General features: G+C 44.8%; 1 protein-coding gene across 1 annotated transcript; it reads left to right on the top strand.

The window, feature by feature from the left end:
- Positions 1-113: 113 nt before the first annotated feature.
- On the top strand, positions 114-24587 carry ergic53 (lectin, mannose binding protein ergic53). The gene is made up of 12 exons (XM_089548720.1): positions 114-348; positions 4459-4515; positions 5722-5819; positions 8648-8755; positions 11666-11727; positions 12929-13028; positions 14668-14791; positions 16181-16561; positions 19221-19347; positions 19944-20115; positions 21808-21911; positions 23358-24587. The coding sequence occupies exons 1-12, from the start codon at positions 183-185 to the stop codon at positions 23392-23394; spliced, it is 1536 nt and encodes a 511-aa protein (XP_089404846.1). The 5' UTR covers positions 114-182; the 3' UTR covers positions 23395-24587.
- The last annotated feature ends 2156 nt before the right edge of the window (positions 24588-26743 follow it).

Raw genomic sequence — 26743 nt, 5'->3', positions numbered from 1 at the left:
TATAAAATTAAATACAAAAATTTTTCATAACAATAATATTTTGAAAATTTTTATAGAGTTAATTGATTAAGAAACTACGATTACGAGCGGCATGTTTTTGGTGCGGAGCTGGCGCGTACGTGTGAACGTGTGAATCGGCCCTGCTGGCGGCGGCGGCGAGACGGGTCTGCCGACAGCGCACGATGGCAGCGTCAACGGGCTGCCTATGGTTGGTTATCCTAGGTCTACTCGCACTGTGCTCATCCACGGCAAACATCGGTCACCGCAAGTTTGAGTACAAGTACAGTTTCAAGGGACCCTACTTGGCGCAGAAGGATGGCAGCGTGCCTTTCTGGGAATACAGCGGCAGTGAGTATGCCGGCTACTCGTCGCTGGTCGTGCATACCAATCGACTCGCGTACACGTGGCTCTTAACAGTGCAACCAACTAGAGCACGACACCGTTGCAAGGTGCCGCGCCAAGAGAAGACGGGTCAAACGGCAGGACACGCTTCGAGTTTCGGACGCCGCAGTTTAAAGCGCCGCTTACCAGCTGGTTGCGGGTTGGCTCCCCTGGTATGGCATATTGAACCTGTAGAAGCAGGAAAGTCGTGGCAACCGCGGCCTGCTTTCGCTTTTCTGTAGGAGGAGACGATTCGCTTCAAAGCGGCGGAACGTGTCGGCCAGTTCTGTATGTGTGCCACACGGTACGTGGAGAGGGTCATCAGAGATTCGCGCCTGTCTTGTGCGCGTCGGCACGTGCCGATCGTGACAGCGCAGCCGTCTGCTGCTAGTAAGCGCTACTGATGCCGTTTCGCCAGTATGCGAAAGCGTGTTTCGCGCTGCCACTGATATTTCGACGCCATTCAAAGTGGCTGAGGGAGTGTCCGAAGGAGACCACACAGTTGCTCCCTCGCAGGCAGAAACAATCGGTAAAGCTCGCCTTGGTTGAAATAAACCCCATGAATTTGACCGCAAACAGAGCTGGCCGGAAAACGACCGTCGCGAAGCACCTGCATGTTGCATGGTTCCTTCGGCGTCCATTTCGCTTTCGTATTTACAGTGATTCTGAGTGATGCGTTGTACACACGTACAAAACGCCACGTCTCATTGCGATAACTGCGCGGTGCAAGATAGCGTGCGGTGTCTTAAGCCACAACAGGTAATTGGGCAGTTGTCTGGAACTGATAAAATGGCAGTGTACCCCCACAGCGTTGTGAAGACTGCACAAAGTTGGTTGTAGCTTTTAATCCATTCTTTGGTTCAATAAACGTAGCGTGTCTTCAACACGCACAGAAATGATAGCCATAGATGGCTGCTCGAACTGGCGAACATTCTTGATAAGCAGTAAAACAGAATATTAAGGTAGAGGTTTAGCTTGCAATTGGAAGCCTTCTACAGGCTTCTACAGATGAACTCGAGCAGTGTAGTTGCTTTTGAGTTGAAGGTAGTACTCATCACAGGGCTTTGTAGAGGAAAGGGGAAAAAAACAGCACACATAATATAGTAATATTTTTACTTCTGTGAAGCAATGATGGAGGGCAGCTTGACAACGAACCACAGCTCCCTCTTCTGGGTGGCGTTAAGGAGGTGCAGAGTAAATAAAAAATGTAATAATTATCCTCAATTCGTTTCTGCAGCTGTAGTCAATACAAAAAATTATGCTGAAAGAACTTCCAAAAGCATCATTGGTCATTGCTTAGCTATGCAATTAATCATTTCATATAGACACAGGAAAAGTGCCAGGCATTGTTAATGTAGGTACGAAAGCCTTCATGCTTTTCTTCTGTGCATGCACATTAGGGTACCACATTGAATGTGCTTCTTGATGCCCCAGAAAGCACTCAGGAAATGTCTTTGGTCTGTAGTTATGCACACACTGTTTCCAATGGGCTGTAGTCAACGTGAATGCTTGAATGTCCATTCCAGTCAAAATGCTGTGTAACATTCTTTAAGGTGTCACTAAATGTGGCTAAATGCAGGCATTTTGGAGGCACAGATTTGCCGTGTTCTGGGGTGAAACTAAATGAATCTAGGGCGGCGAAAACATCCTGCTTAGTGTGCTTATGCATGCTAAACCTTGGCTTTAAGTTTAGCTTTCCAACAGCATTATTATTTTACTGGAAAGGGGGTACACTTATTATCCGGGTGTCTGCTATGCAGTAGCCAGCTCTTCTGGTGTTTGCTGTATACTGCTGTTGTGTACATTACTGAAGGAAGTACTATCATGGCTGTCATTTACTTGGCATATATATTGAAGAAACATTATTTTGAAGTTTTTGCGCTCTCGCCATTATTACTTAGTCCAGATTTATGCATGTATGCCATGCAAAGCCATTGTACCTCAATTGTTATCACTTATTGTGAACATGTTAGAAGCACCTTTCACTTTGAATTTTCAGTCTGGTGATTGCCACGTGTACTGCACTTTTGTGACAAAAAAGAAAACTGAAGGAAAGAGGGGGGGGAGACGCGACTCGCGTGGAGTAGCACATCTGCCATGCTGCCTCATTTTTGCTACAGCCTTCCTGCTTGCAGCTGCTGTCCAAGCGTAGTAATGACACTGGGAAGGCAGGTGTGCGAACCGGCAGATGTCTGACTGCCTCAGCAGTTGGCAGTGGCATCAGTCAGCGTACCATAATGCGGTGTGTGACGAGGACAGATACAAGGACTGTGCTGCTGATATGAGAGCCGCACCTGGTCATTGATATGCCATCGACGCTCACGTCTAGTTTTGCTGGTGGTTCCACTTGCAGAAAGTGGTGGCTTGGTTATGACGGCCTCAGAATGACTGTAAAAGTCCCCTATTCGGCAGTATGCTGCGCCGGTATGCTGAGTTTAGTCTTGCTCTTGCTTTGAATGCTCTTCCAAGCAGCTCATTTATAATGTCCATTTCGGTAGCAGAGGGAGAGAGAAATGGACGGAAAAGCAGGGAGGTTAACCAGGCGATGCCCAGTAGGCTACCCTACACTTGGGGAGGGGAACAAAAGAGAAAAAAAGGAAAAAGAGCAGCAAGGAAATGAGAGAAGCCAACAGCCACAGAAACCAAGGAGCACAGGGGATTTTTTTTTAAATTATTTTATTTTTTTGTGGTGTTGATCAAGTAAGAATATTACTGAATATGTTGTCACTTAAAGCTAATCGATTAGAAAAAAAATAAATTAATTAAAGAAAAAAATCCCCTGTGCTCCTTGGTTTCTGTGGCTGTTGGCTTCTCTCATATTTATAACAAGCCCCTCATTCCCCTTCCCTTGTTTGCTTAATTGCTTAGCGAGGGCCTCGGTTCTGGCAGCCTTGACGCCATAGGAAGCATAAGAGGGTTCTCACACAGCTTCCACCCTCGCCGTTCGATGGCGTTCTACGTCACACCAGCGGTAATTCAGGACGTTCCACGTCCGCCGCTTACGAATGTGGGTGGCGCTGATGAACACTCTCAAGGTTAGGTTATTTGTAAACATAAATACCCCCGAAAGCAGAAGGTTTGACAGCCGTCGCCGTAGCTCAGAGGTAGAGCACCGGACGCGTAATTCGGAGGTCGTGGGTTCGGATCCCACCGGCGGCATGTGGTTGTTTTTTCTTCTGCTTTTTCTAATCAATTAGCTTTAAGCGACAACATATTCAGTAATATTCTTACTTGATCAACACCACAAAAAAATAAATTAATTAAAAAAAAATGCCCCTGTGCTCCTTGGTTTCTGTGGCTGTTGGCATCTCTCATATTTATAACGAGCCCCTCATTCCCCTTCCCTTGTTGACAATGAAATGAGTTTTTCAAGTGTCCATCGACCACTATGTCAAGGGGACAGAGGGCGCGCACTAAAAACTTAAAGATTATAAGATGGGAATACAACATTTCGGTAGCAAGAAAGCAAAGAACACTGATGGTGCATTATGAATATCATGATTACAATGGTTGCATCTGTGGTAAATACAGTATCTATGCAGTGACTGTCGTTGGAAAGTGTAGTGGTGTTACTTTTTCTCACTGACAACTATCGTTTTATCTGTAATGTTGTTTCTGCAAGTCTGAACAAAATTAAATGTTAGAGAAGCATTTGTCAGTCTGTGGCAGTGAACCTGTCTGGCCTGTAGCTGCTCATCCCATTCTGATGTGCAGTTTCCCAGGAAGCATTCTTTCCATTGATTTCGTCTGTCTTCCTGTGTAAACAAGTATACGAAGTGCCTAACTTTGTCAATTTCTGCATGATTTTGTAATGCTGTAGGAGAGTGCCTTGTGCATCATTCTCCAAGTCGCGTTTCAACTAAAGTGTTGATATGTGCTCTAGACGGCGTGACAAGATTGATTTCATATTTGACATGGTGCGCTTGTTTACTTTCTTGCCCTGCAGACGCATCTGCTGTGGCAGCTGTAGATTGTGGGCCAGCTGCGGCTTCTGTGCATTAGCAGCTTGTCTTGTTGCTGGCACATGGAACCATGCTTAGGCGGAATGACCACAGGCTGTGTACTATTTATTTCCAGGTTGCATTGCCAGTGAAGAAATGGTTAGGATCACGCCGTCCCTGAAAAGCAAGAAAGGTATGGCCATTCATTTTTTTTATGTGATTGGCTGTTTGTTTACTTGTATTGTGTGCACCGCCAGCTTTTGAAGTTGTACAGGGTTGAGGTGCTTTGTGTGGTATTTGGAAAAGGTCATACTGCAACATAGTTTGTGTTGTGAGCAGACCAAATGGCCTTTAAGTTTATTGATCAGCATAGTTCTCTTAGTGATGATGCAAGCTGATGAGAGTAATATCTTTGACAGTGGTAACAGCTATAGGGAAGAGGGGCTGAGGATGACTCCGTCTGATAATTATTCGCGATAAAAATGAATTCTCTGGCTCCTTTTGGTTATGTTAGCGTTTATCTGGCAGCAAAAGAACCCATTTATAGCTGAGAACATTGAATTTAAAAATTTTACCACCACTCAATGCAGACATGCAAACTTTTGACATCCACATTGAGAGGGAAGGAAGATTTTTTTCATTGATATGCTACTTTAGCATGCACACTGATACTAATTGTGCAGCTTCAACAGCCTTGCATGCACAGAGTGAAGCGTAGCATGAGTGGTCACCACTGTTCTAAAAAGGTTTTTTTCACTCCTGTATGGGCATAGCATAGTTCTGGTTTTTAGCTGCTTCTTGATTGTGTAGCAGGTCGCTTCGCTTGTAGCAATATTTACCTTTCCTTATCTAAAATAATTTCCTCTTCCTTTCTGACTGGATGAGACCACTAGTTCTGGAGACCACTGGCTCTGGTGACCTCAAGAATGAGCTTTGAAGGTTGTGAGCTGGCATTAAGCTGCGTTCTTTTCTAGTACAGTCAGAGCAGGCCATTTATTCGTGAACAGCCATGGAGTTGGGCCACATAATTTCATTTTTTCTCCGTGGACTTATATGCTATGGCAGCATGGAGGACATCACTACGTTGTCATTGTTGCAAAAATATGATAGACAAAAGATTCTCTGGTGCTAATAAGAAATAAATATTATAATTGTATACTAGAAGAAAGCAGGTTATGCAGTCATATGGCTGAGTCTGCAAAAGTACAGACTCAGGTTTAGGGGCTCTAATCTCTAATTTTGACTTGCATGCAAAATCGGGAGGTGGCTATGACCCATGAGGTGTGCGGAAAGAACGGTTACACAAATGGGCTGTTCTGTTTTGAGGAGCAAAGTTGAGTTTATTGAGTAGATCCACACTCTTTCCTTCTCTCAATCTCTCATCATTCTATCTTCACAGGAGCCATCTGGAACAAGAACCCTGTGAATTTCCCTTGGTGGGAGGTGGAACTGGTCTTCCGGGTCACAGGACAGGGTCGTCTGGGTGCTGATGGACTTGTGAGTGTTTTAACCAGGTTTTCCTTTTTTTTCCCTCCTAGGGGCCAAACTGCCTCTTGAGGAAACTCATGGCTGGCATTGAAGAGCCGCGATTGTCATTACTTTTGGTTTGAACTTGTAGAAGTAGTGTGAAGTTTTTCTCCAGCTGGAAGATTCTGTAGTGAACAAGTGTATTTTGCTATTTTCACAGCTCCTCCATCTCCAGCTTTGTTAACGAGACGCAGTATATATTTAAAAAAAATTAAGATCTTGCACATGGAAAATAAAAGGTTGTGCACTTGTGACTTGGAGCACCATCTTAATGTGGTAATGTGACTAAAACTGTTATATATGACTTTTAGCAAATCAAAGCTGAGCTTTGGGCTGGTTGGAACTTTGTAGAGTGCAGAGGCCGGTGAGATGAACATTAAACAGACAGGACATGCACTGAGTAACTTTTAGGACACACGCTGAGTGACTTCAGCATTGTTGCACTGTCTGCATCTTTAGTGCATGTGTGCAATTAGAAGCACGTCACTGATTCGTCATTAGTCATTTCACATCATTCATTAGTCATTTCACTGGTACTTGTACCATATTGTTGTTTTCAGAGTGAAACTGAGTTAATACGCTTAAATTATTGCAGTAATTATTGGTCAAATACCATTAGGACAATCCTGCCAGTAGGACTGTATCAGTGCCCATCACTGTTGAGTGATGTGAGGAGCTTGTGGCATGAAAGAAATTTTATATCATGCGGTGACGCCACTGTGTACCATATAGGCTGCGCCATCCTGTTAAAAACTGGGAATATTGTGCTGAACTGCTCCAAACTTGCTGCTTTCCAAATGGGCAGTGCCATGCGCTGGCTATCTACGCAGTATCCAGATAGTTGTCACTGCTGTTTCAAATGGTTAATGTCCATTGAAGCCCACTTATAACGAACATGTGTCATGTGGCATTCTTTCCTTATTTCCTCAGTTTGCAGTAAATGGACAAAAACGAACTTTGCAACCTAGACTTCCATGGTGTACTTTTTATACCATATGCACGCATGGGCTCTCATGGGTCCAGCTAAATCTTGAAATGCGTTTTCAATCTGCAGCCCACTTTTCTCGCCAAGCATGAGCAACTTAAGAAGTGCGGAAAATGCATTAGTGTCAATCTAGTTTGCATTCACTTCCCAAGATTCACACCTAACTCTGGTAGTCTTGCGTTGAGCTCAAAGTTTCTGTGAGACAAGGCATTGCTTGGCTTGCATGGAGAATTTTTCCTGGTTTCTGTCGCCTACATGTAACTGCCATCATTCTAGCGTTGTGTGCAGAATATTTATGACTCTCATATACATTCGCAATGAAGGTTGCGGCTGTGCGGCGCATTCCTGCACATGAGCTTCTGCCGTCTTCGTCTTCGTTGCAGCTGAACATTGCGTAAGGACACTTTAGGCCTATCCGATTTTAACTGCCACGTCGACCGCATTCGTGCTTGGCTAAATGTTCGTTATAAATGGGCAAGCTGCGTGTAGTTGCTGCATTTGCACTTCATCATTTGTTTTAGTCATGCACCCGGCGCTCTGCAATTTGTTTAAAAAATTGAGCTCTATACATCGTTCAGGGCTAGTACAGGCTTTTTGTGCACTACGGACAAAAATATTGACAGTGCTTCAGCCAGCACTGGGGCTGGTCTGGCTTATGCGGTTTGAAAGGTGGCCGACTCTGATTAATTGCTTCTGAGTGAGCCTATCACAAGTGTGCAAGAAAGCGTGACAAGTGGCTGATGTAAATGAAAAACTTTAGATGTTTTACTGTGGAGGAAATTTATTGAAGCTTTGCTTTCGGAAGAAATGTGAAGAGCCACACATCAGCATATTTGAGCTACTCTGCTCGAGAGTATGTGCAGCGTTTGGGCTGCTCAACTGAACTTGTTATGACAGATTTTGCTAAGATGTCTCCTCATACAGCATAAACGTAGAATTAAAGACGTCTAAGGTGAGACTTTGTGCCAATAACAACAATCTTGATGGTGTAGAACATCTTTACATCACACAACTTTTTCTAGCGTTGTTTGTCAACCTGAGAGATTTAGAAACTAAACTGTTTTATTGCTTCAAAGTGCTCCAGATTCTGAATTTTAGTGCTTCAGATGCTCCTAAATCAATGTTCCTCTGCTGCAAGTGTTTCAGATTGAAAATGTTAGTGTTTCAAAAGTTGCTCAATATTGCATTTTATCAGTAGTATCACTGATTATATGTCCACACCAGTAGGCATGATTGCGTCGTGCCTAATAGTACCACTGTACGTTTATGCACCAGTGTTTTTTTTTTTCCTGATCCACCCACGGCATGGAGCGACCATTTAACTTGTATGTGCTGAGTGATACAAGTACTATTTCGCTCTTGCATGGCTACTTTGTGAAATGGCTAGGCTTTCAAGCTGCACAGTGTGTTGATATAATTCAATGTTGTGGTGGCCTTTGATGTTGTGTCCTTAGAGGAATCTGCTGGTAAGGTTGCTGGTGCTCAGCCTACCTGTATTGAAGTGTTGGCCTGCTTTTGAATGACGTTATAGGCATTCTACTTTTAAGTGCTATTGGCAACTAATGCTATCAATCAAAAGCCCTATTACTGTTTGTAATTGAAGTTTTTCGTAGAAAAATACATACTGCCAGTAATTTTGGTAGTTTTTATCACTAACAACCCCATACAGTTATATTGTCACCTTTGACTTTTTTTTTTTTTCCTGCCTTAACTATCGTTTGGTTCTGGCAGCTGCTTAGCTATGTTGTATGTTGGGCAGGGGCCGCACAGGTAATAAAGGAGACTGCTAAAATCTTCTCGGCGCTTTGCGCAGGCATTCTGGTACACAAACCAAAAGCAGGCCGAGGGTCCCGTCTTTGGCTGCAGCGACAAGTGGATTGGTTTGGCCCTGTTCTTCGACTCTTTCGACAACGATGGAAAGGTTGGTGCTTTCTTCTTTGCCCCCCCCACTCTTTCTTGTGGGTGACACACCTTGAAATTTGTCACATTTGCGTGCCGTTGAGTTTTGATTGTCATGGCGGCCATTTTGAGGCTGCTTAGTAAATTAGCAAAGTTCAGTTCCTTTTCACTGGGTACAAGGGTTTAGGAAGCTTGAGTAACAGTGCCTGCCAGTGGTCTATCACTAAGAGTTTTTATTTGCAAGGCCTCAACAACCTTTCTTTTTTTTTCCGGTGCTAGTTTTTACCGGCGTTATAGTTCTAGAGGGCACTGGAAACCAGGCATGTCTGTCAGGTGCTGTTTGAGAAATTTTTGTGGTTTTAGACTGCCTATGAAATTGACCCTGCATATTAGCTTGCGAACAAGTTCAGGCTTGTGTTGACATGGTGGTTTCTGTAGTACTTTATAGAGCAGTAACCTTCATCCGAAAAACCTGCATGCTATGGCATTGCTAAAATGTTAATTCCCCGGCACCTCCACCAAATGTTACGCGGCGGCCAGCCGAAGAATGAGACGTGGTGAACCATGGCTATGAGATGATTTAATGGCCGCTGGCCTAGCGCGGGCGCTCCGTCCCGCGCCACTGCCAGCTTCGTCTTCGTCACAATATATTTGAGCTGTTCTCCAAAAGTTCACACATCTCTTTCTCTCTCTGTGACTTTGGTGTCAATGTGTTACCGGAGAATCTTTGGAATTTGAACTCTCTTAATTCAAACTTCTGGGTTATTCCATGGAACTGGCTCAAGAGTCATGCTGAAATCGCATGTATTTCATGACAGGAACACTGCAGTAGTTCGACCACATGAGCATATGCTGTGTTTAATTAGAATGCACCGGCCAGCTAGCTTGCCTCAGACAACCAAGCACTGCAGTGCAGCGACTTGCTGCTGGCCCAGTAGCAAGCAGCCTTGCGGCAGTAACCTCGACAACCAGTCATGCAACTGCCTCTAGTACACAGTTATTGCAGCGCTGCTGGTGCCGTGTCATGTCAGCCCATCTTTTTACTGCCTGTGACCAAATGCTGTTGGTGTGTGCCAGATGTCACCAACTATGTTCTTGGTACCAAATGAGCTCGGTGCGCATTGCCCTGCATCTTAATGCCAAGTCAGGATGGCTGCCATGTCCATCTGCCCATTTTCCATTGCACAACACAATGAGGGGGTCGGTTTATGGTGGCAATGGGGAAAGCGTCACTGTGCAGCAATTACTTAGTGCCAGCATGAGTTGGGGTGATCTGGCAAGTGATGTCTCGCTTGCCCTCAGTGCTGAACAGCCGCACATATGCTAGGAGTGTAAAAGATGCTGACCACATCTCCAGCGTGGTTTCTGATCAAGCTCCCTTCATACAAAGCTCTGCTTGATTTGGACAAATTTTGGCTTTACTTCAGGTTTGAAATATTGAAGTTCAATTGAGAATTTTAAACTGAAGAATATAAATAGCCTGGATATGTTGAACCTGGATATTTATAATTATTGGCTATATGGAACACACTTAGTATTCCTTTAAAAATCCTTTGTACAAGTTTTTAGAAAAGGCTCGCTGTATATTGAACCACAATTTTGCTGGCTGTTCTGTATCTCCAACTTTGCTCTGCACACCTGCCAGTGGCGCTTCTCCTAACGGCGCTCTTCGAGCACTTTCCGTGCGTGTTGATTGGTTGACTTTGCAGCCTTGAGTGCCTCCTGGCAGTGCTAGTGATGTGAAACCGTGTGACGAGATGAACGTGGAGTGTGCTTGAGGGTGGCCTTCGGTCTCTTGAGCTTATTTTCCATGCCACATCGTTTGTCATGCAGTGAAGCTAGCCTAACTAAAGCCAAGTGGCGGCCCTCATGTGGCATCCTTCGCTGCAGAAGGTGTGGCGGAAACCAACTGTACTTTATTTTTAATGAGGGATTATCCTGTTCATAGTTTACTGGTATCAGAATTAGACATCTTATAACAGGCAGTGGTTAGTTCCAATGCAGCATCAGCAGCAGCTTTGATGCAGAATAGGTTACACTTATCAATGCCTAGTGAGCAGTGTGCTTCCAGGATTCTGGTGGGTGGAACATCGCTGCAAGAAGTATGTCATAAGTGTGGGTGCAGTACATATTCTGTCTTTTAAATTACAGATAATCTTATCTAATGCCATTTTTATGTATCAAATTATTGATATATTTAACTATTTCAGAATCATCTTCGAGTTTGGTATATCCTGGTTCGACCGTGTTAAACGATAGAATGTAAAAAAAAAAAATTTCCTTTTAGTTCAATATTCTTTAGTTCTGTAAATAAGATAATGCTGAGAGCTGCCCAAACAGAAGGGAAAGTACAGCTGTGTGTGCATTCATTTCAATTTGTTAGTGTGCATTTGTTTTTGTTCGGACCAGATCAGGGTGGGTGGTCAGATATAGGCCGCCGGCCGGACTGGTAGATGGTAAAACCTCTGCCGCTCACCATGTGGAGAATTTTGGGCCAAATTTGAAAATTCCATTTTGCCACGCATAGGCTGTTCCCTCAGCAAATGTTGTGTGCTTCGTGAATTGCACTGTTTTCCAGGTAGCCTGTCCTGAGGTGCAGCTCTTTACCAATTCTAAGAGCTTGTTTTCATCACCTTTCGTATCAAGCCTCTCCTCTTTCTAGCATTGTCATTACACCTGAGGTTCTGCTGTATACTATAGTGGAAAGGCTGGGAAGTGCAAACTTTCAACCATTGTTAGAAGGGTTCAGAGTTGGTTGATGCATTTTCACTGGCAGTTGTTTATCGCACATTTTAGAGTAAATATTTGGGGTAAACACAGAGTGCACGGGTATACCGTGACTAGCTGTGCTTACCCATACTGGACATTAATTATCTAGAATCGGTGTGCTTGTATTTAATGGCAACGCCTTTCTTTTTGTTTTCATTGGCAGCACAACAACCCTTACATCATGGGCATGGTCAACGACGGCACCAAGACATATGAGCACGAAAGGTGGGTTTATAGGTTTTTGCATCTGGCAGCGATTGGGCTTTACTTGAGACTGGCAGAGAAATAGTGCGACAGTGACTTGCTTGCTGGGTACTGTGGATATCATGGCCGGGGTGATGCATCATGTGTTGTGCATTTTAATCTGGACAGCCTTGTTTATTTGGTGGTATGGTTGATTATATGACTGAGTGATTGCGCACTTCCTAGAGGCACTGCCTCAGTGGCTCAGTTGGTTACGGTGCTCAGCTGCTGACCCGAAAGACGGGTCCGATCCCGGTCGCGGCGGCCAAATTTCGATGAAGGGGAAATTCTAGAGGCCCGTGTACTGTGCGATGTCAGTGCAAGTTAAAGATTCCCAGGTGGTTGAAATTATTCTGGAACCCTTCGCTACAGCGTCCCTCATAGCCTGAGTTGCTTTGGGACATTAAACCCCAAGAAACCAAACCAAACTTTTTAGAGGCAGAGATTTTCTCGGAGAGTGAAGGCTGAATTAAAATAGCAAAATTATTGTCACTCCTTCTGCAATAGTCTCTTACTACACGTCTTGTAATTCAGCTTGACGTTTAGTATTCTTGTAAGTGTCACAGGGGACCACAGCAGAGTTTCAAAAGCAGTGGAATTCAGAATTACATTCATTGTTGTGCAGAAGTGAATTCAAAGGGAAAAAAGTCATTATCTAATGGTGGTGAAACATATTAATATCAGCACAAAGGGAGTATGAAGAACGGTGCAGATTTTGGCACCTGTATATGCACCAGGCCGCTGCTTCCATCAAAGTTAGTTCAGAGTCAGTGCTTTGGCCATTTCTTTCGCTTCTAATGTTGTTTGTTCGATGAAGGATCTGCAACAGTGTGCCTGTAGAAAGTGAATGTGCGATCATTCCAGATTTCTGGGCGAGTTCATGTGGATCTGTTGTTGCAAAAGCAAACGGGCACCAAAACGAGATACAGAATTTAAAGGTGCCGTCTCGTTGCGTGGACCCTACTGAGTTGCTGCACACACATGAATCCATACCACCTCAGTTGCATTTCAATAGTGCAGTCATTTCTAGTTGTTTGGGTCGCTTTTCTGTACAGTGGGTGGACATGAACGGCTGCACAATGGTCTCGTGGTTTTTCACCAAGAGCCCTGCTTGTTCAGTTTTTTTTTTTCTTTGTGCAGAAGTTGTGCAGTGGTTGTGAATGAATATACTTGTCTCCTGCAGTGATGGTGTGAACCAGCAGTTGGGTGGTTGTCAGCGGGACTTTCGCAACAAGCCCTTCCCCGTGCGTGCAAAGATCGAGTACTACCAGAATGTCCTCACGGTAAGCTCTCTCCTACTGCTTCTTTATTACTCCTCTTCTAGCAGTTTTCAAGTCACTACATTATGGACAGAGCAGTGGTTTTATAGGTAGGTTGTATGCAGCAGTGGTTCATTTTATGTATCCTCAGTCTTCCGCATTCACAGACATCAGTCCAGCTGCATGTTCTGTCGGACCTCACCCAATAATGCCCACTTACCGTGTAATTGGAGGCTGTAAGTCGACAGCCCAACATACCACCCCCTATGGGGAAAAAATGGCTGAGGCTTAACTTGGTTAAGCCTGGAGAATGCAAAGCATCATCGTGTCGCGTAATTTGGAGGCGCACAACCACAGCGACGGCGCGAGGTGGGCCCCCGTTTCTCCACTGTCGTGACGTCATCGTGTCACGTGGTGTGACGTCATGTATCACGTGATTTGGAGGCGCACAACCACAGCGACGGCGCGAGGTCGGCCCCCGTTTCTCTACTGTCGTGACGTCATCGTGCCACGTGGTGTGACGTCATGTATCACGTGATTTGGAGGCGCATAACCACGGTGAAGGGCTGAAGTGGTAGCTAAAGTAGTATGCTTCGCATAAAAAGTTATTTCGAATATAAATCAACACTGCCTCATCCTGTGGCCATAGTTTGACAGTAAGTTTTTCAGAAGACTGTAGTCTTGCGAAGAAACGTTCGTTCACGGGACATTCTGTTACGACTCGTCTCCTTGTGAGAAGGATTCAGTCACATTAATCGCGCTTTTGTGAGCCTCTGCTGCTGCTGCTGGCCATCGGAAGCGATGCAGGGATTCCGCGCGGAGAAAACACTGCACTGACCATGTCGGTTGGCATACCAAACCAGGCATCATTGACTCTCTGCGCCACTTCGCTCAAAGAGGCATCTTCGCGACCTTCGGTAGCGGCACAAACCACACACACACCACTGTTAGCTACTGTCAACTCGGCAGAGCTAAATGCAGAAATGGCGAAAAAGTATGTAAAAGCAGGGAAGAACCTTTCTAGGTATGTGTGCCTAGGCAGTCACATGTTTTAGGTAGTTCCCAGCAAATTGTTGACAGCCTGCATGGCGTTGCCAGTTTTCCCTTGAAACACCCACAGTTTGTCAATAATGTGTTCCTATTGCATCAAAACAAAACTTTAGGGTGTGCCAGTGTAAGTCCATTTTTTAAGCAGACCTGCTTCGCACCATGTCTGACAACTATTTACCGACTAATGCGTGCACAAAGCATGCTACTACTTGTGGCTCGGTCGAAACTACTTTTGATTCTGTATATAGGCCGACCTTACGATTCTGCATAATGGTTGGCTCTGATTATGAGTCGGCTCCCCAACTTTGCAAGGTAATTTTTTTTAAAAGACATACCTTAAAATTGACAATATACGGTAACCCTCTCTCATGCTAGCTGCACCTACCCGATCCCCGGCAAGTTTCCTTATCTCCTCTACCCACCTGACTCTGCCACCTCCTGCGATGTTTGTCTTCTCTGCAAATCTGCAATCTGTTGCCCCCGTAGTCCCTCATTTGGCTCAGTTCATGGAGCGTGATATATCTTGCTTTCAGTGGCCATCTTTTCTGTTGTGTACTGGTTGTGGCTGGTTGTGAGCCTAAGGTTTGAGTTGTTTGGGTGTGCTTGTTTCCAGGTGCTCTTCCACAGCGGCAACACCAACAACGATGCTGACTACGAGATGTGCTTCCGGGCAGAGAATGTGTTCCTCCCCCAGAATGGCTACTTTGGGGTCTCTGCTGCGACAGGAGGACTGGCAGGTGCGTAGCAGCTGCAGTGCATTGCACACACCTAGTCATAGGGGTCGTGCGCGCATTTGTTTCTTCGTTGTTTTTTTTTTTTTTGCTCCTGATGTGGCCTTAGAAAACTTGATTCTAGCACATCCCTCTGTGGTGGCTCTCTGCTGCTGAGCATGAAGCAGCAGGCTGATTTCTTAGCTGCAGCAGCCACATTTAAATCAAAATGTTACGAGAAAGTGCCCACATGCTGGCATTTTGCTTCATGATGGACTCTTCATGTCTGTGCAAAAAGTTCAGAGAGCTCTCGATTGCTGCTCACCAGCATGTTCATAGCGAATTGTTGACTTTATTATGGTTGGCGTGGTTTCGAGGTTTTATTTTCTTTCATTAGCTTTTTTCTTGTTCTTTGTGACCAGTGATGCGTAGCTTCTGGATCATAATAGACAAAAACTGTGACTGATGAACGTGGTTGTAATAAGGGAGTAATTACTCATTGGCATCCACCCGAGCGCAGCCATACGGCTACAAAGAAAAGCTATACAGCTTTCTCTCTACTACAAATCTACTCCACCTTGGGGGATTCCCCTAACACATTTGACCATGAACGTGGTTGCTGGGAATCAACCGCAGCAGTGAACATCGACCTCAGCTTCACCCGTACTGCTATTCTCCACTAGCCCACCTTTTATGCGTGCCACGTCTGTTATGGTAGTAATAAAAAAACTTGAGGATTGCTGGTCACAAGCATGTTCATAACGAATCGTTGACTTTATTATTGCATGACGTAGTGGTGTGCCACATGGTGCTGCACTTCGTTTTCTGAGCTGCGAACACGCTGCAGCTGAACATTATCGTCAGCATGCTTTTACCACATTCTTGCTGTTGATTCTGTGAGGAAATAGCAAGTTAACGGATGCGACAGGTGCAAGGTACTGTCGTTTCGAAATGCTGCGATGTTTGGCCGCGAATTCAGATGAGCAGGAAATTTCGTGATGTCTGATTGTTTAGGAGGTTCAAATACTTCGAAAGCTGCTCTGAGTGCTTTCTGTCTCGCCCTTACATTTTTTGGTGGTTTTGTTATAGATAGAAACACACACTTGATGTTCGTAGGTTATTGGAGGCAGTGAAAAAAGGAATCAAACTATTTGCCTTGGAGGCCGTGGGCCTGAACAGTTCGGTGTATAGTTTGCAAAGATGAAAAATTAAAAATAAAAGCTTGCACCTTTATCGGAACAGGAGACATCGTTTCTAGGTGAATAGGCAGTTTTGTGTATAAAGCTGCTTTCTCTTACAGTGCACTTTGTTGATCCTTGTTTTAGCACGGGTCATAGGGAGACATGGTGGCAAGCTGCCCAGTTCCGAAAGCCCTTCTTTGGCATCATGGGGTGGAATTCTGTGTTGCGCTTGCAGATGACCACGATGCACTGAAGTTCCTGACGACCAGCCTGCACCCAGAGGGCCAGCAGCCGGCCGCTACCCAGACGATTGCCGACTCCGAGAAGGAGCGGTTCTCGCGCGAGTACGAGCAGTACAAGGACAAGCTGGAGCGTCAGAAGGAGGAGTACCGCAAGCAGCACCCCGAGGAGGCCGCCAAGCACGACATGGAGCACGGGGGTGCCGAGCAGCCCTACGACACGCCCCAGCAGCGCGAGCTGCGCCAGATCTTCGAGGGCCAGGCGCACATGTTCGAGGGCCTCAAGGCCATGCACCGCAAGTTGGACGAGATGCTGGGCCGCCAAGAGCGGACCCTGTCTCTGGTCTCTGCCGTGCAACAGCAGCAGGGAGCAGCAGGCAAGTGTCCTCAGCTGGTCATTCTCTGAAAGAAGGCAGCAGTTGTTGACAAAGTGAGATCGGATATTAGTTAGTGTAGCATGACATTCCACATCTGCTGCTATGGTTAGGGCTTGCACTGATGGGTGCTCTCAGTGTTAGGCTACACTCCAAGCATGTACATTTGAAAGTAAAAGTCAAAACTAGGCCGCCGCGGTGGCTCAGTGGCTATGGTGCTCGGCTGCTGGCCCGAAGGACGCGGGTTCGATCCCGGCTGCGGCGGCTGAATTTCGATGAAGGCGAAATTCTAGAGGCCCGTGTAGTGTGTGATGTCAGTGCACGTTAAAGAACCCCAGGTGGTCGAAATTTCCGGAGCCCTCCACTACGGCGTCTCTCATAGCCTTAGTCGCTTTGGGACGTTAAACCCCATAAACAAACCATAAACCAACCAAAAGTCAAAACTGTTGGCGGCATAGCTCAATTGGCAGAGCGCTGCACGCAACATGTGCTGGTCACGTGTTTGGTTCTCACCAGCAGCATGTGGCGTCTTCTGCTTCCTGTAAAACTTACTTCCTGCCTAAAGTGATTATGCTACTGCCATATTTACCTGACTATAACGTGAAAGTGAATATAAAACGTGAAAGCGCAGTTTGAGATCTCACAAAAAAAAAAAAAATGCAGTTATAACATGATCTCAGTTTGTTCAAGCCAGCTATGCCGAGGGTTCAGAAAGGAAAAATAATGAACATGGCCTGCAAAGTTATGGATGCGTTGATATCATTTGGGGGCAGCACCTCAGAAATGCGCTCGACACCATCATGGGCTGCAGATTGTACTGTTCAGTCCTACGCTCGTTCGCCGTTTTTCCATTCCTTACTTAACCCTCTTTGTCAGTGAGCGATGCGCAGACCCAAGGTCATTGAAAGGGTGTCTTCTCTTAGCGGCTAACGAGTCTTGTGGCGAAGGTTGCTGTAGCTGTCTTGAAGAGCAACATAAAAAAATGCACGCTATATTCGTACCTTGTTTCGAATATAACGTGAAATGCGTTCTTAAGGGAGACATCAGTCTTAGATCATTTTTCCCCATTTTCTGTCCAATTGTTATGACACTGTATAACCATGCTCAGTTTTTGATGCTGATTTCAAATCTAAAATTGGTTTATCCATAAATTAGGTAGTTCCTAAGATAATTAATTTTAGTTAGTCATTGATTAGTACCTCACCGCAAAAAAAGGCTCAATAAAAGTGTTTTTAATGCAAGCTTACACAGTTCAATAAGTAAAAAGTTCAATAAACAATGCGATTTTACATTTCACTCTTATTAGTAATTTTACAGTAATTAAAGAACAGTAATTGAAAAAAGGGGAAAAAAGTAAGATTGAAAGTGGGAAAACCGTGCATAGATAACATTGCATAATAAAATTTTTGAAGCACGATTAAAAATTCTGCGTTGATTACTGCAGACGCTTTGCTTTCAGCTTTGTTTTACCAAACCAAATAACATCTCCAGCTGCCCTAGATGCCTAGATGCAGACATACTAAGACAGCCAGGTGTTAAAAATGTTTGACGACATTAGATCATCTGCTCCAGTACAAATGCAGCCCAGACGATGATCTTATTCTGATAATATGGTCAAAATACCGATTTCCTGAAGTACAAAATTGATAGAGTTGGAGAATAACAGCTGTTGGTTCCGAAAGTGTCATTTTTAGAAAATTGATTCTCGGGTCATTTTTTGTTCTGGTCCCAAAGACCATTGTCGCCTCTTAAACAGATGATTTGAAGAAGAAAACTTGTATTATAGTCGTGCCAATATGTAATTTCTCACTAATCAGTGTCTCTGTAAAAAAACGACATTCCTCTATGCTTTCCTTGGTTTCAGTAACAGTGAGCAAGTCCTCCGTCTCCGTTCTCTTGTCTGTTTATTGAATTGAGTTTAGTTCCGTTCGAAACAATGGAGGGGGCTCGAACAAAAAGTGAAGCAAGTTCACTTGATTACGTTCGAGCCCCCTTTACATGGCATTTGGTGAGGACAAAATTCTAGTATAACAACAGATACATTTACAGATTGCAGAACAGAACAAAAAATGTTAGTTATGCACAGAAAATCTTACAAAATATAATTGACACAATGCCAATATGCAATTCTAAGTGCAAGGTTCACAGAAATAAGTACGTATAAAAATAATATGGAGGAACAAGGCAAAAGAAGTATTAATTACACAGAACAAGCTCGACAAAACAATTCACACAGTGAAATTATACAAATTGTAGATAGAATATGTACAAAGCAAGTTAGGAAATAAAATAAAGATAAAAGTATTTATTGCACCGCAGCAAAAGCCTAATACAATAAGGCAATGAGAATGATCACATCAGTTAAAAGTGAACAGTATTGTTTGTGAAGGTGTTAATGAATTCAGTGGCTTGATTGGCTTGTCATTTGCACAGGTGCTTCAGCTTTTCCTGCGTGTGTCTGCGCGAAGCTGTTCTTGAACGTATCGCCAACTGGCCCAACTTTCTACGCTTGTTTAGTAACAATTTGCAGTAATACATTTAAAAGTGCCTCAGATAGTAGGCTGTTAGGGCAGGGCAGAATCGCAAGTGTGTGGCGTCTCTTCGCAGTGGGTATCTTGTGAGGCAGAGCCGTGACGTCCTTTTCTGCACCTCTCATTTGCAGCTGGTGCAGTGCAGCCGCAGCAGCCTGGTTCACCACCGGTGCATGCACCAAGCGTGATGCAGCGGCACGAAGTGGACTCCCTGCTCAACAGTCAGCGTGAGCTGCTGCTCTCTGTGCAACAAATCAAGTAAGCGATCAGCCGCACTGGGCTGGCATTCCGGTTACGGCTGCGGAGCAGTTTGAGGTTACTGTTCTCCGTGAGCATGGAGCAGGGTTACTGTTGTATGCGAGTGGTGAAGCGCAAGGGGACACACCTTGAAGAGCGCTAAAGCAAACTTTTTTATCAGAGAAAACTTATGCCCCGATCCCTCAAGAAATGAGCTAATTTGTGAGGAGCAAGAGTGGTGAGCGTGGACAACAGGAATCCTGCTGCTTGCATTCTGCCTGTGATCATGGGGTGTCATTGTGCATTCTAGCTGACTTGGTGGTTATTGTATCTGGCCGCAAGTGAGGCAAGGATCTGATATTGTAGGCATGCATTTAACTACTGCGCTATCGTGAACATGTCCTGCAAGGAATGGGAATGGATCATGATGGCTGTTTTGTAACAGCAGTGCAAGAAAAATTGGGCACGCAGTAATCTGTAATTGCAACTGTTCCGAATTCTGTTTTTCAGTCTTCTTCAGTCACTTTGTTTTGGGATTCGGTGAGCAGGGTGGTGAAGGAACCGTGAGAAAGAGAGAGCCGGTTAATGAGGAACCTTTTTCAATCTGCCTATGACAGGACCCTGGCTGCAGAGGTGCAGCAGAAGACTGGCACCCTGCTGAGCGTGCAGCAACAGGGTGGAGCCGGAGGTGCCGGGGCTGCGGCCTCCCTCTCGACGGAGCACGTGCAGCTGCTGCACCAGGTGCAGGAGAAGTTGGCTTCCTTCCGGGCCGACAGCATGGCCCAGCAGGTGAGGCCCCTGCGGTGGCAGTGCTTCTTTTCTAGTGGTACTGTAAGCTGCTGCGCACTCTGCTGGGCCACTTGTGTGCTATCCTGTCCCAGTCATCCGTAGTGCATGTCACTTTTTACCGCCTGATGTTATTGCTGTCTGTGCCAACTGGAAAAAAGCCGTGTAATTTAGAACATTAAAGGGATACTGAAGCAAAATCTTAAAGTTGAACAAAAACGCTGAAAATAGATTCTCGGAATGTGATTGCACCGAAATCTAGTCGTCACTGCGCATATTTTTCAGCGGATGGTTTTATTTTCGATGTTTCATGAGCGCGCGCCAAGCCCTCCCGGCCAACGCGAGGTGAAAAGCGTGACGTCATGGCACCCTCCCACGGCGACAAATATGGCGGCGCCCTTCGATGCATGAAACCTCGCTTCGGACTGGTTTCGTCGTTGTTACTGGCTTCTTCAGCGCGTTCACTGGCCATAAATGATCCATCGGTCTTTTGCTTCGTCTCCTCTCGCCCCAAAGAAAACTTATGAGGAATAAATTTGCTTAATTTTTTTTATTTAGAGTGACGATTCTGCCCCCTTTAGGCTAAGAGGGGTGTCGGTCTGTTGACAACAATGCTTCCCCTCCTAACCACCAGATGGCGCCACTAGTCTGAAAATCATCGCGCTTCTGTTTTAAAAGTGAGAATGTTAGAAATGGCGTAAGGACCGGAAAAAGTAGCTGCATTTAGCGGACGTAACCGTGCATATGGTTATGGTATGTAGACAGCATTGATTAACATCTTGACATATCTGCGTACGCCGTGAGCAGACGACAGACATGGAAAAGCCGCGAGTAGCGATGGCAATTGTGCTTCTGCGGGAACGGTGGCCGCGCGGGTGTTATGACGTCTAGTCGCAGCTTCCACAGGCGGCCGCCAGGTGCAACGATACGGCAATAAATCTCGAAAAAAAGCGTGTTATCTGCCTTTTTCGCTAAAATGCTTGCATATTTATCAATTTTAGCAGTCAAGCTCTTGTTTACATGTAAAAGAGCAGCTCCAAAAGTTTGGTTCAGTATCCCTTTAAGGGCAGTATTATCTGCACCACTTCCTTGGGCATACTCATAGCACTAGTCTCCTGAAACGCACTCGCACCATTAGTTGAAAATGTCATGCGCAAATTGATGTTAATGACACCCGCAACATGAGGATATGAAGTTCTGCTTGGTACCATACCTCGACACTATCAGTCCTTGCTCAGGCTCATTCACAAAAGTTTGGTCAACCCATAGGCTCACTCAGACTCACTCAAACTCATGAACTCAGACTCATTAAGGCCCGCAGCTCATGTGGACTTGCTCCTACTCGTGAATCATCCTGCTTCAGCCATTTTTTATTACTCACTTAGACTCACTACTCATTGGGACTTACTCACTCAGTTCGACTCTCAGGTCATTTTGGCTCAATCACTTGTTTTGACTCTCGACACATTCGGACTCACTCGCTCGCTCACTCACTCATTTGGGCTCATTCGGAGGGAGGTTGTGCAGGTGATACAGCTTATTGATTAGGATTCCACCAGAGGATACCGTATGCCAGCAGCAACAGTTCATAGGATGGTAGAGGTTTATGATGATGCATTGTATAACATGCCTGACACTATTATTCTCATCCAGATCTTGTTCTTCCTCTCATTCATTTTTTTCATCCGTGTGCAGAAGCTGCCCTTGACAGGATGTGCCACCACTTGCTTGAGCCCCACCTACTTCCTGCTCTTCTCAACACTGCAGCTGGCCGTGCTCTTGGGATACCTCATGTACAGGTGGGCTGAATTACTCTGGAAAAATAAACATTGCAGATTACAGCAGTAGCAGTAGAAGTATGGTTGCAGAAAGCATTGGCTTTCCCTGTCCCCAGCCTACGGCGCAGAAAAATAGATTTAGGGTGAGGGCAGCTTATCGGGAGGCTGAGCTCTGGCACCAAGTGCACTAGGGCGTGGCTTGGGGAGCACTGTTGTGGATGATGCTGTAAACCAGTCCTCCATTTAGGAATATGTGGAAGAGAGTTGGGAGAGGATGGAGCCTTAATTATAGGTTGGCCTGATCGAGAGCCTGCGTACTGGAAAAAGTAGGGTGTGAGGAGGAAGTGTGTTCGAGCCACTTCATATGGCACTTCTTATGGATTCATGTGGCTTTCCATATGGTTCTTATGGAAAGTCATGTGGCTATAGTTACCTTGTGAGATGATAGCAGCAGTGAAGGCAGGCTAAACAATGGGTATAGGAGGGGTTAGGTGCTCTGACCGCTGAATTGCCAGACCTGGGAAAGGCACTGCACTCGCAAATTGAGCTTCGTTGCAGTTACATTCGGAAGGAATTAGGTCACTTCTAAATCACTTTTCATTCTGATTGGCAACTGTGTTAACTCCTGTTTTCAGTATAGCTGTAAACATCCTGAATGAGGCCGATTTTGAGTCATATTTTTGCACTGTACCTTGTGATTTGCCCACCAGACAGTTACGTTTACATTTAGGTTATGAAAGGAAGTTAACAGGTTGAACTAAAACAGGAAGAGAATAGAGTGGATCAGGAAACCAATGAAAGTTGTTGACATCCTAGTCAAAATCAAGAAGAAATGAGCGTAGGCAGGGCATGTAATGTAAAGGTGAGATAACCAATGGTGGTTAGCGGAGGTAACTGACTGGATTCCAGGCTTAGCAAGGGGTGGCTGAAAGTGAGGTGGATAGATGTGATTAGGAAGTTTACGGAGATAATTGGCGGCAGCGGGCACTGGACAGTGCTAATTGCAGAGGTGGGAGAGGCCTTAGTCCTACAAGTGGGCGTAGTCATGCTGATGATGGCGATCTACAAGGTTAATATTTCCAGAGGCTAATGCATAACTTGTTGCATTACTAAATAACATGCATCAGTAATGTGCTATTACTGATTAGTCCATACAGCTGTAATTGCAGCATGCTGTAATTTTGTGCACTGCTGTAATTGTGGCCCATTCTGTGCTCTATCACTGTATTGGCCTGCTTGTAAATGGGTAATTTTGTCTCGCTTAAACACCACTAGGGTGCATGGTTCGAGAAGTGTAGTGCGTTTTGATAGCTACATAGCACACTCTGACAGACTGGTCTCAGAGCTTGGTTCGTTCGTGTACTGCCAGTGCAATAAAATACAGTTGATTGCACTTGGTACGTTCTGTCCACCCCAAGAGCAGGTGCAAAGCAAGCATTGCCTTGCTGGTACTCTCACTTTTTGCAGGAGCAGCAAGGAGGCAGCAGCCAAGAAGTTCTACTGAGGTGCGGGCTGTTGATGGTGTGGCTCTGTGCTTGCGTGTGGCATCTGAGCCGCGGGGACTTCAGTGGGTGTGGCGTGTGCCAACGTGCGCTGGCAGGCAGCCGGCGTGACTCTCACCATCCATGCATCTCATCAGCGCGCCTCGTGGCGGCAGCAGCAGCATCTTCACAGCAGTCTCTCTCTCTCTCTCTTTCTCTCATCGGACATTCCAGCAGCCCTGCCTCGCCTTGCCCCAATGGCTGAGCGGGCGCTGCACATTGCTCACACTGGTCTTGGAGTCATTGGGAGCGGTCTTTGGAGCATCGAAAGGAAGCATTGTTGGAACACTTGCCATGTCGGAGGCAGCACTGACGTCATATTTCAGTGTGCATGCATCTTTCATGTGTCAGTGTCAGAGTTGTGCCCATTTTCATCACGATTATATTCGCACCCGCTGCCATTAAGTGGGTGTGCTGTGTGATTACCAAGTTGCTTAAATGACACATTTTTATTGCATGGCATGAACTGCTGATACCTCCCGCAGATAATTGCATTGCTTTATTCAAGCAACATAATTAGTTTTGCTAATATTTAAACAGTGCAGCCTCGTTCTAAAGCTTTTATTGTTTAAAAAAAGGCACATTTGCATGCAGAGTACCCACTGACAATAACACTGTCAAGACAAAGCAGAAGTGTAGTTGCCATTACTTGCTTTATATATTCAGTTCATACTGTGCACTCCTATTTTTGTGCTTGCATTGTTAGGCATAGATATTACTGAGTTTATCTAATTAATGATGTGGCACGTTGTTCCTTACTTGCGTGTGCACCGCACTTTCTTACCTTTCACCCACAAGGGACGTAGACTCCGGAAATCGTGCAAGGTGTCGACAAAGCCTGGCGTGCATTCTCTAGCCTTGGCTGTGCGTCATGCAGGTTTGATATTACCGTGGGGTCCCCCAAATTCGATTACGGTGCCCTATATGCCAGGTCTCGCAACATGCATGCGTTTTCGTTTCTGGCTGAGTGCGTACTGTTCTTTTGTGGGAGGGTGTTTGTGCAATTTTTCTCTGGCATTACATGACATAAATGGAGACTGTATGTAAATACTGAGGTTGTCTTGTGGCTGCATTTTTTTCTACCCTGTTTATAGGAGGTGTAAAATAATTTGTTTAGGCGCTGAATGGAATTAAAATTTGTTTCATCTGGAATAAATATTGCCTCATTTCTCAATTTATTTCCTAGCAAGTGCAGTTCTTGTTACCAAACCTGCTATCAACCCTGCAAGGGGGATGCATAATTCTGCTGTAGACCACTGTTGCAGCCACAGAAGTTCTTCCTGATACAGTGAAACCTCGTTGAAGCATACCTCGCGGGACGACATAAAAATTATGTACAGTCGTCCACACACCTGTCTAGAGTACCCGGACTGTGTACGAGCAAATATATACTTGCGTCATTTAAGAGTAGCAATAGAGGGCATCATTTGAACATACTAGGCAGGTCTGTGGCTGACTGTACAAAGTGGCAGTATGCCCTAACTGGCAGCACGCCCTAACCAAAAACAGCTTAGATAATATATTCAATCGTGTAATGAACCCATTCTTTTTTTTTTCTTTTTTGGAAAAGTTGACATCCATTTGGGGGTAGTTGACATCCATTGCGCTGGGAAAAAAAACTGTTTAGGCAGATTTCTTTTTTTTTTTTTGCAAGAGTCAAAATTTTGTGTGTTCATCCGCTCGCTCATACATCCATCAACAAAAGCATATCACTCGTGTTCGTAAAAATGAGTAAAAATTCTCATTGACAGACGTGGAGGGGAGGGTTCATTACGCAAGTAAATACGGGGTACCTCTGTTGACGCACGAAAGCAGTGTCTGATACAATGCTCCAGCAGTAAGCCTGCAGAATAAGGCTATGGATGCTCGGACATTGAAAGTTGCTGTCGAGGAAACTGCATTGAAACTGTTCTCAGGCAACTGAGCCATTAACCTTTCCAGATGCGATTCTTGTTTCCATCGAAAACTTAATTTTCTACTTAAGTAGTATGTCCAGGTCTAAAACATAATTTGTTGGCTTTCCAGCATGAAAACTACAGGGAGTATTTTTTAAACATTGATGGGTAGATTTCGTACATAGAGTCTTAATTGATGAAAATCCAAAAACATCAGAAGGCCAGGACTTGGTGAGCAAACACCTAATGGATAGTGGAATCAATTTCTGTATTGAAGAAGCACATCACACTTCAACTTGTAAAAAAATATATATTATATATATAACAGGTGACAAACTATCTGCATAAAAATGATGTGCAACATGCTGCCGCGCTCGCTATTTCACGAAATATTATGCACTGCATTCGCAATCTGGCACGAAAAACATCTGCGACAAGGGGGGAGGAGGGTCCTAAAACTAACTTTTCTATTTATGGCTTGAATGTCATGAAATTTTGCTCACAGATGTGTTTTTCTCTTCCGATTCCAAATATGTAATAATTGAGCTGGCGGTCTTCAATCTTACAAAGTCTAGAATGTAATTAGGTAATTTCTTACGCAGCTTTAATTGACTTTCTCATTGCGTTTTGTTGCTTTTATTTACATGAACTGATAACCAGAGAGTTCCCATACCCGATGACGTTCTTCATTTTTCTCTAAAGGCATGTCGTCGTGATAACTACGTCGAAAGTAAAAGGTCGCAGTATTTGACACTGCAACTCGTTAAGCTAATTGTAAATTGCTATTTATACATGACCTAAACAAAAAAGTAAGAATGTCATCGGATATGGGAATTCGCTGGCTATCAATTCATGTAATTAAAAGCAACAAATTGCAAAGAGAAAGTTCATTAAAGCTCCGTAAGAAATTACCTGGTTACACTCTAGAATTTAAGATAACTTTTGATCTATGACCACCAGCACAATTAAGACTACATTTTTGGAATCAAAAGAGAAAAACGCACCTGTGTGCAAAATTTCATGATTTTCGAGCCATAAATAAAAAGGTCAGTCTGAAGACCCTCGTCCCCCCTTAAAGGTGCACTGAAGAGGAATCTGAACTCGCCTTTTTGCCGCGGGAACTCGATCTACACGTTCCGAGCATTCTTAGAAACTGCGACTTATTGCCCTGTGTGGCCGATTTCTCTAATTACATCGAATTAACGTCCGGCTCCCGCCTTTATTTTTGAATTCTCCCTCGTACGGTGGGCGGAGTCGACCAACGCGTGGAGTGCCTTTCAGCCAGCTCCGTGGAGGCTTTGCTTTCGCTTTATGTTGTTTTTTAGGTTTCCGTGAATAAATAGTCTCATTCGCAGATAATATAGCCGCAAAGTAAGCCCGCACAAATAAAAATACGCGCTGACTATTTGCTTCTGCG

This window comes from Amblyomma mixtum, chromosome 6, assembly GCF_055824585.1.
Source record: "Amblyomma mixtum isolate Tamu chromosome 6, ASM5582458v1, whole genome shotgun sequence".
NCBI classification, from domain to species: domain Eukaryota; kingdom Metazoa; phylum Arthropoda; class Arachnida; order Ixodida; family Ixodidae; genus Amblyomma; species Amblyomma mixtum.
This window is presented reverse-complemented; position numbering and strand designations above follow the sequence as displayed.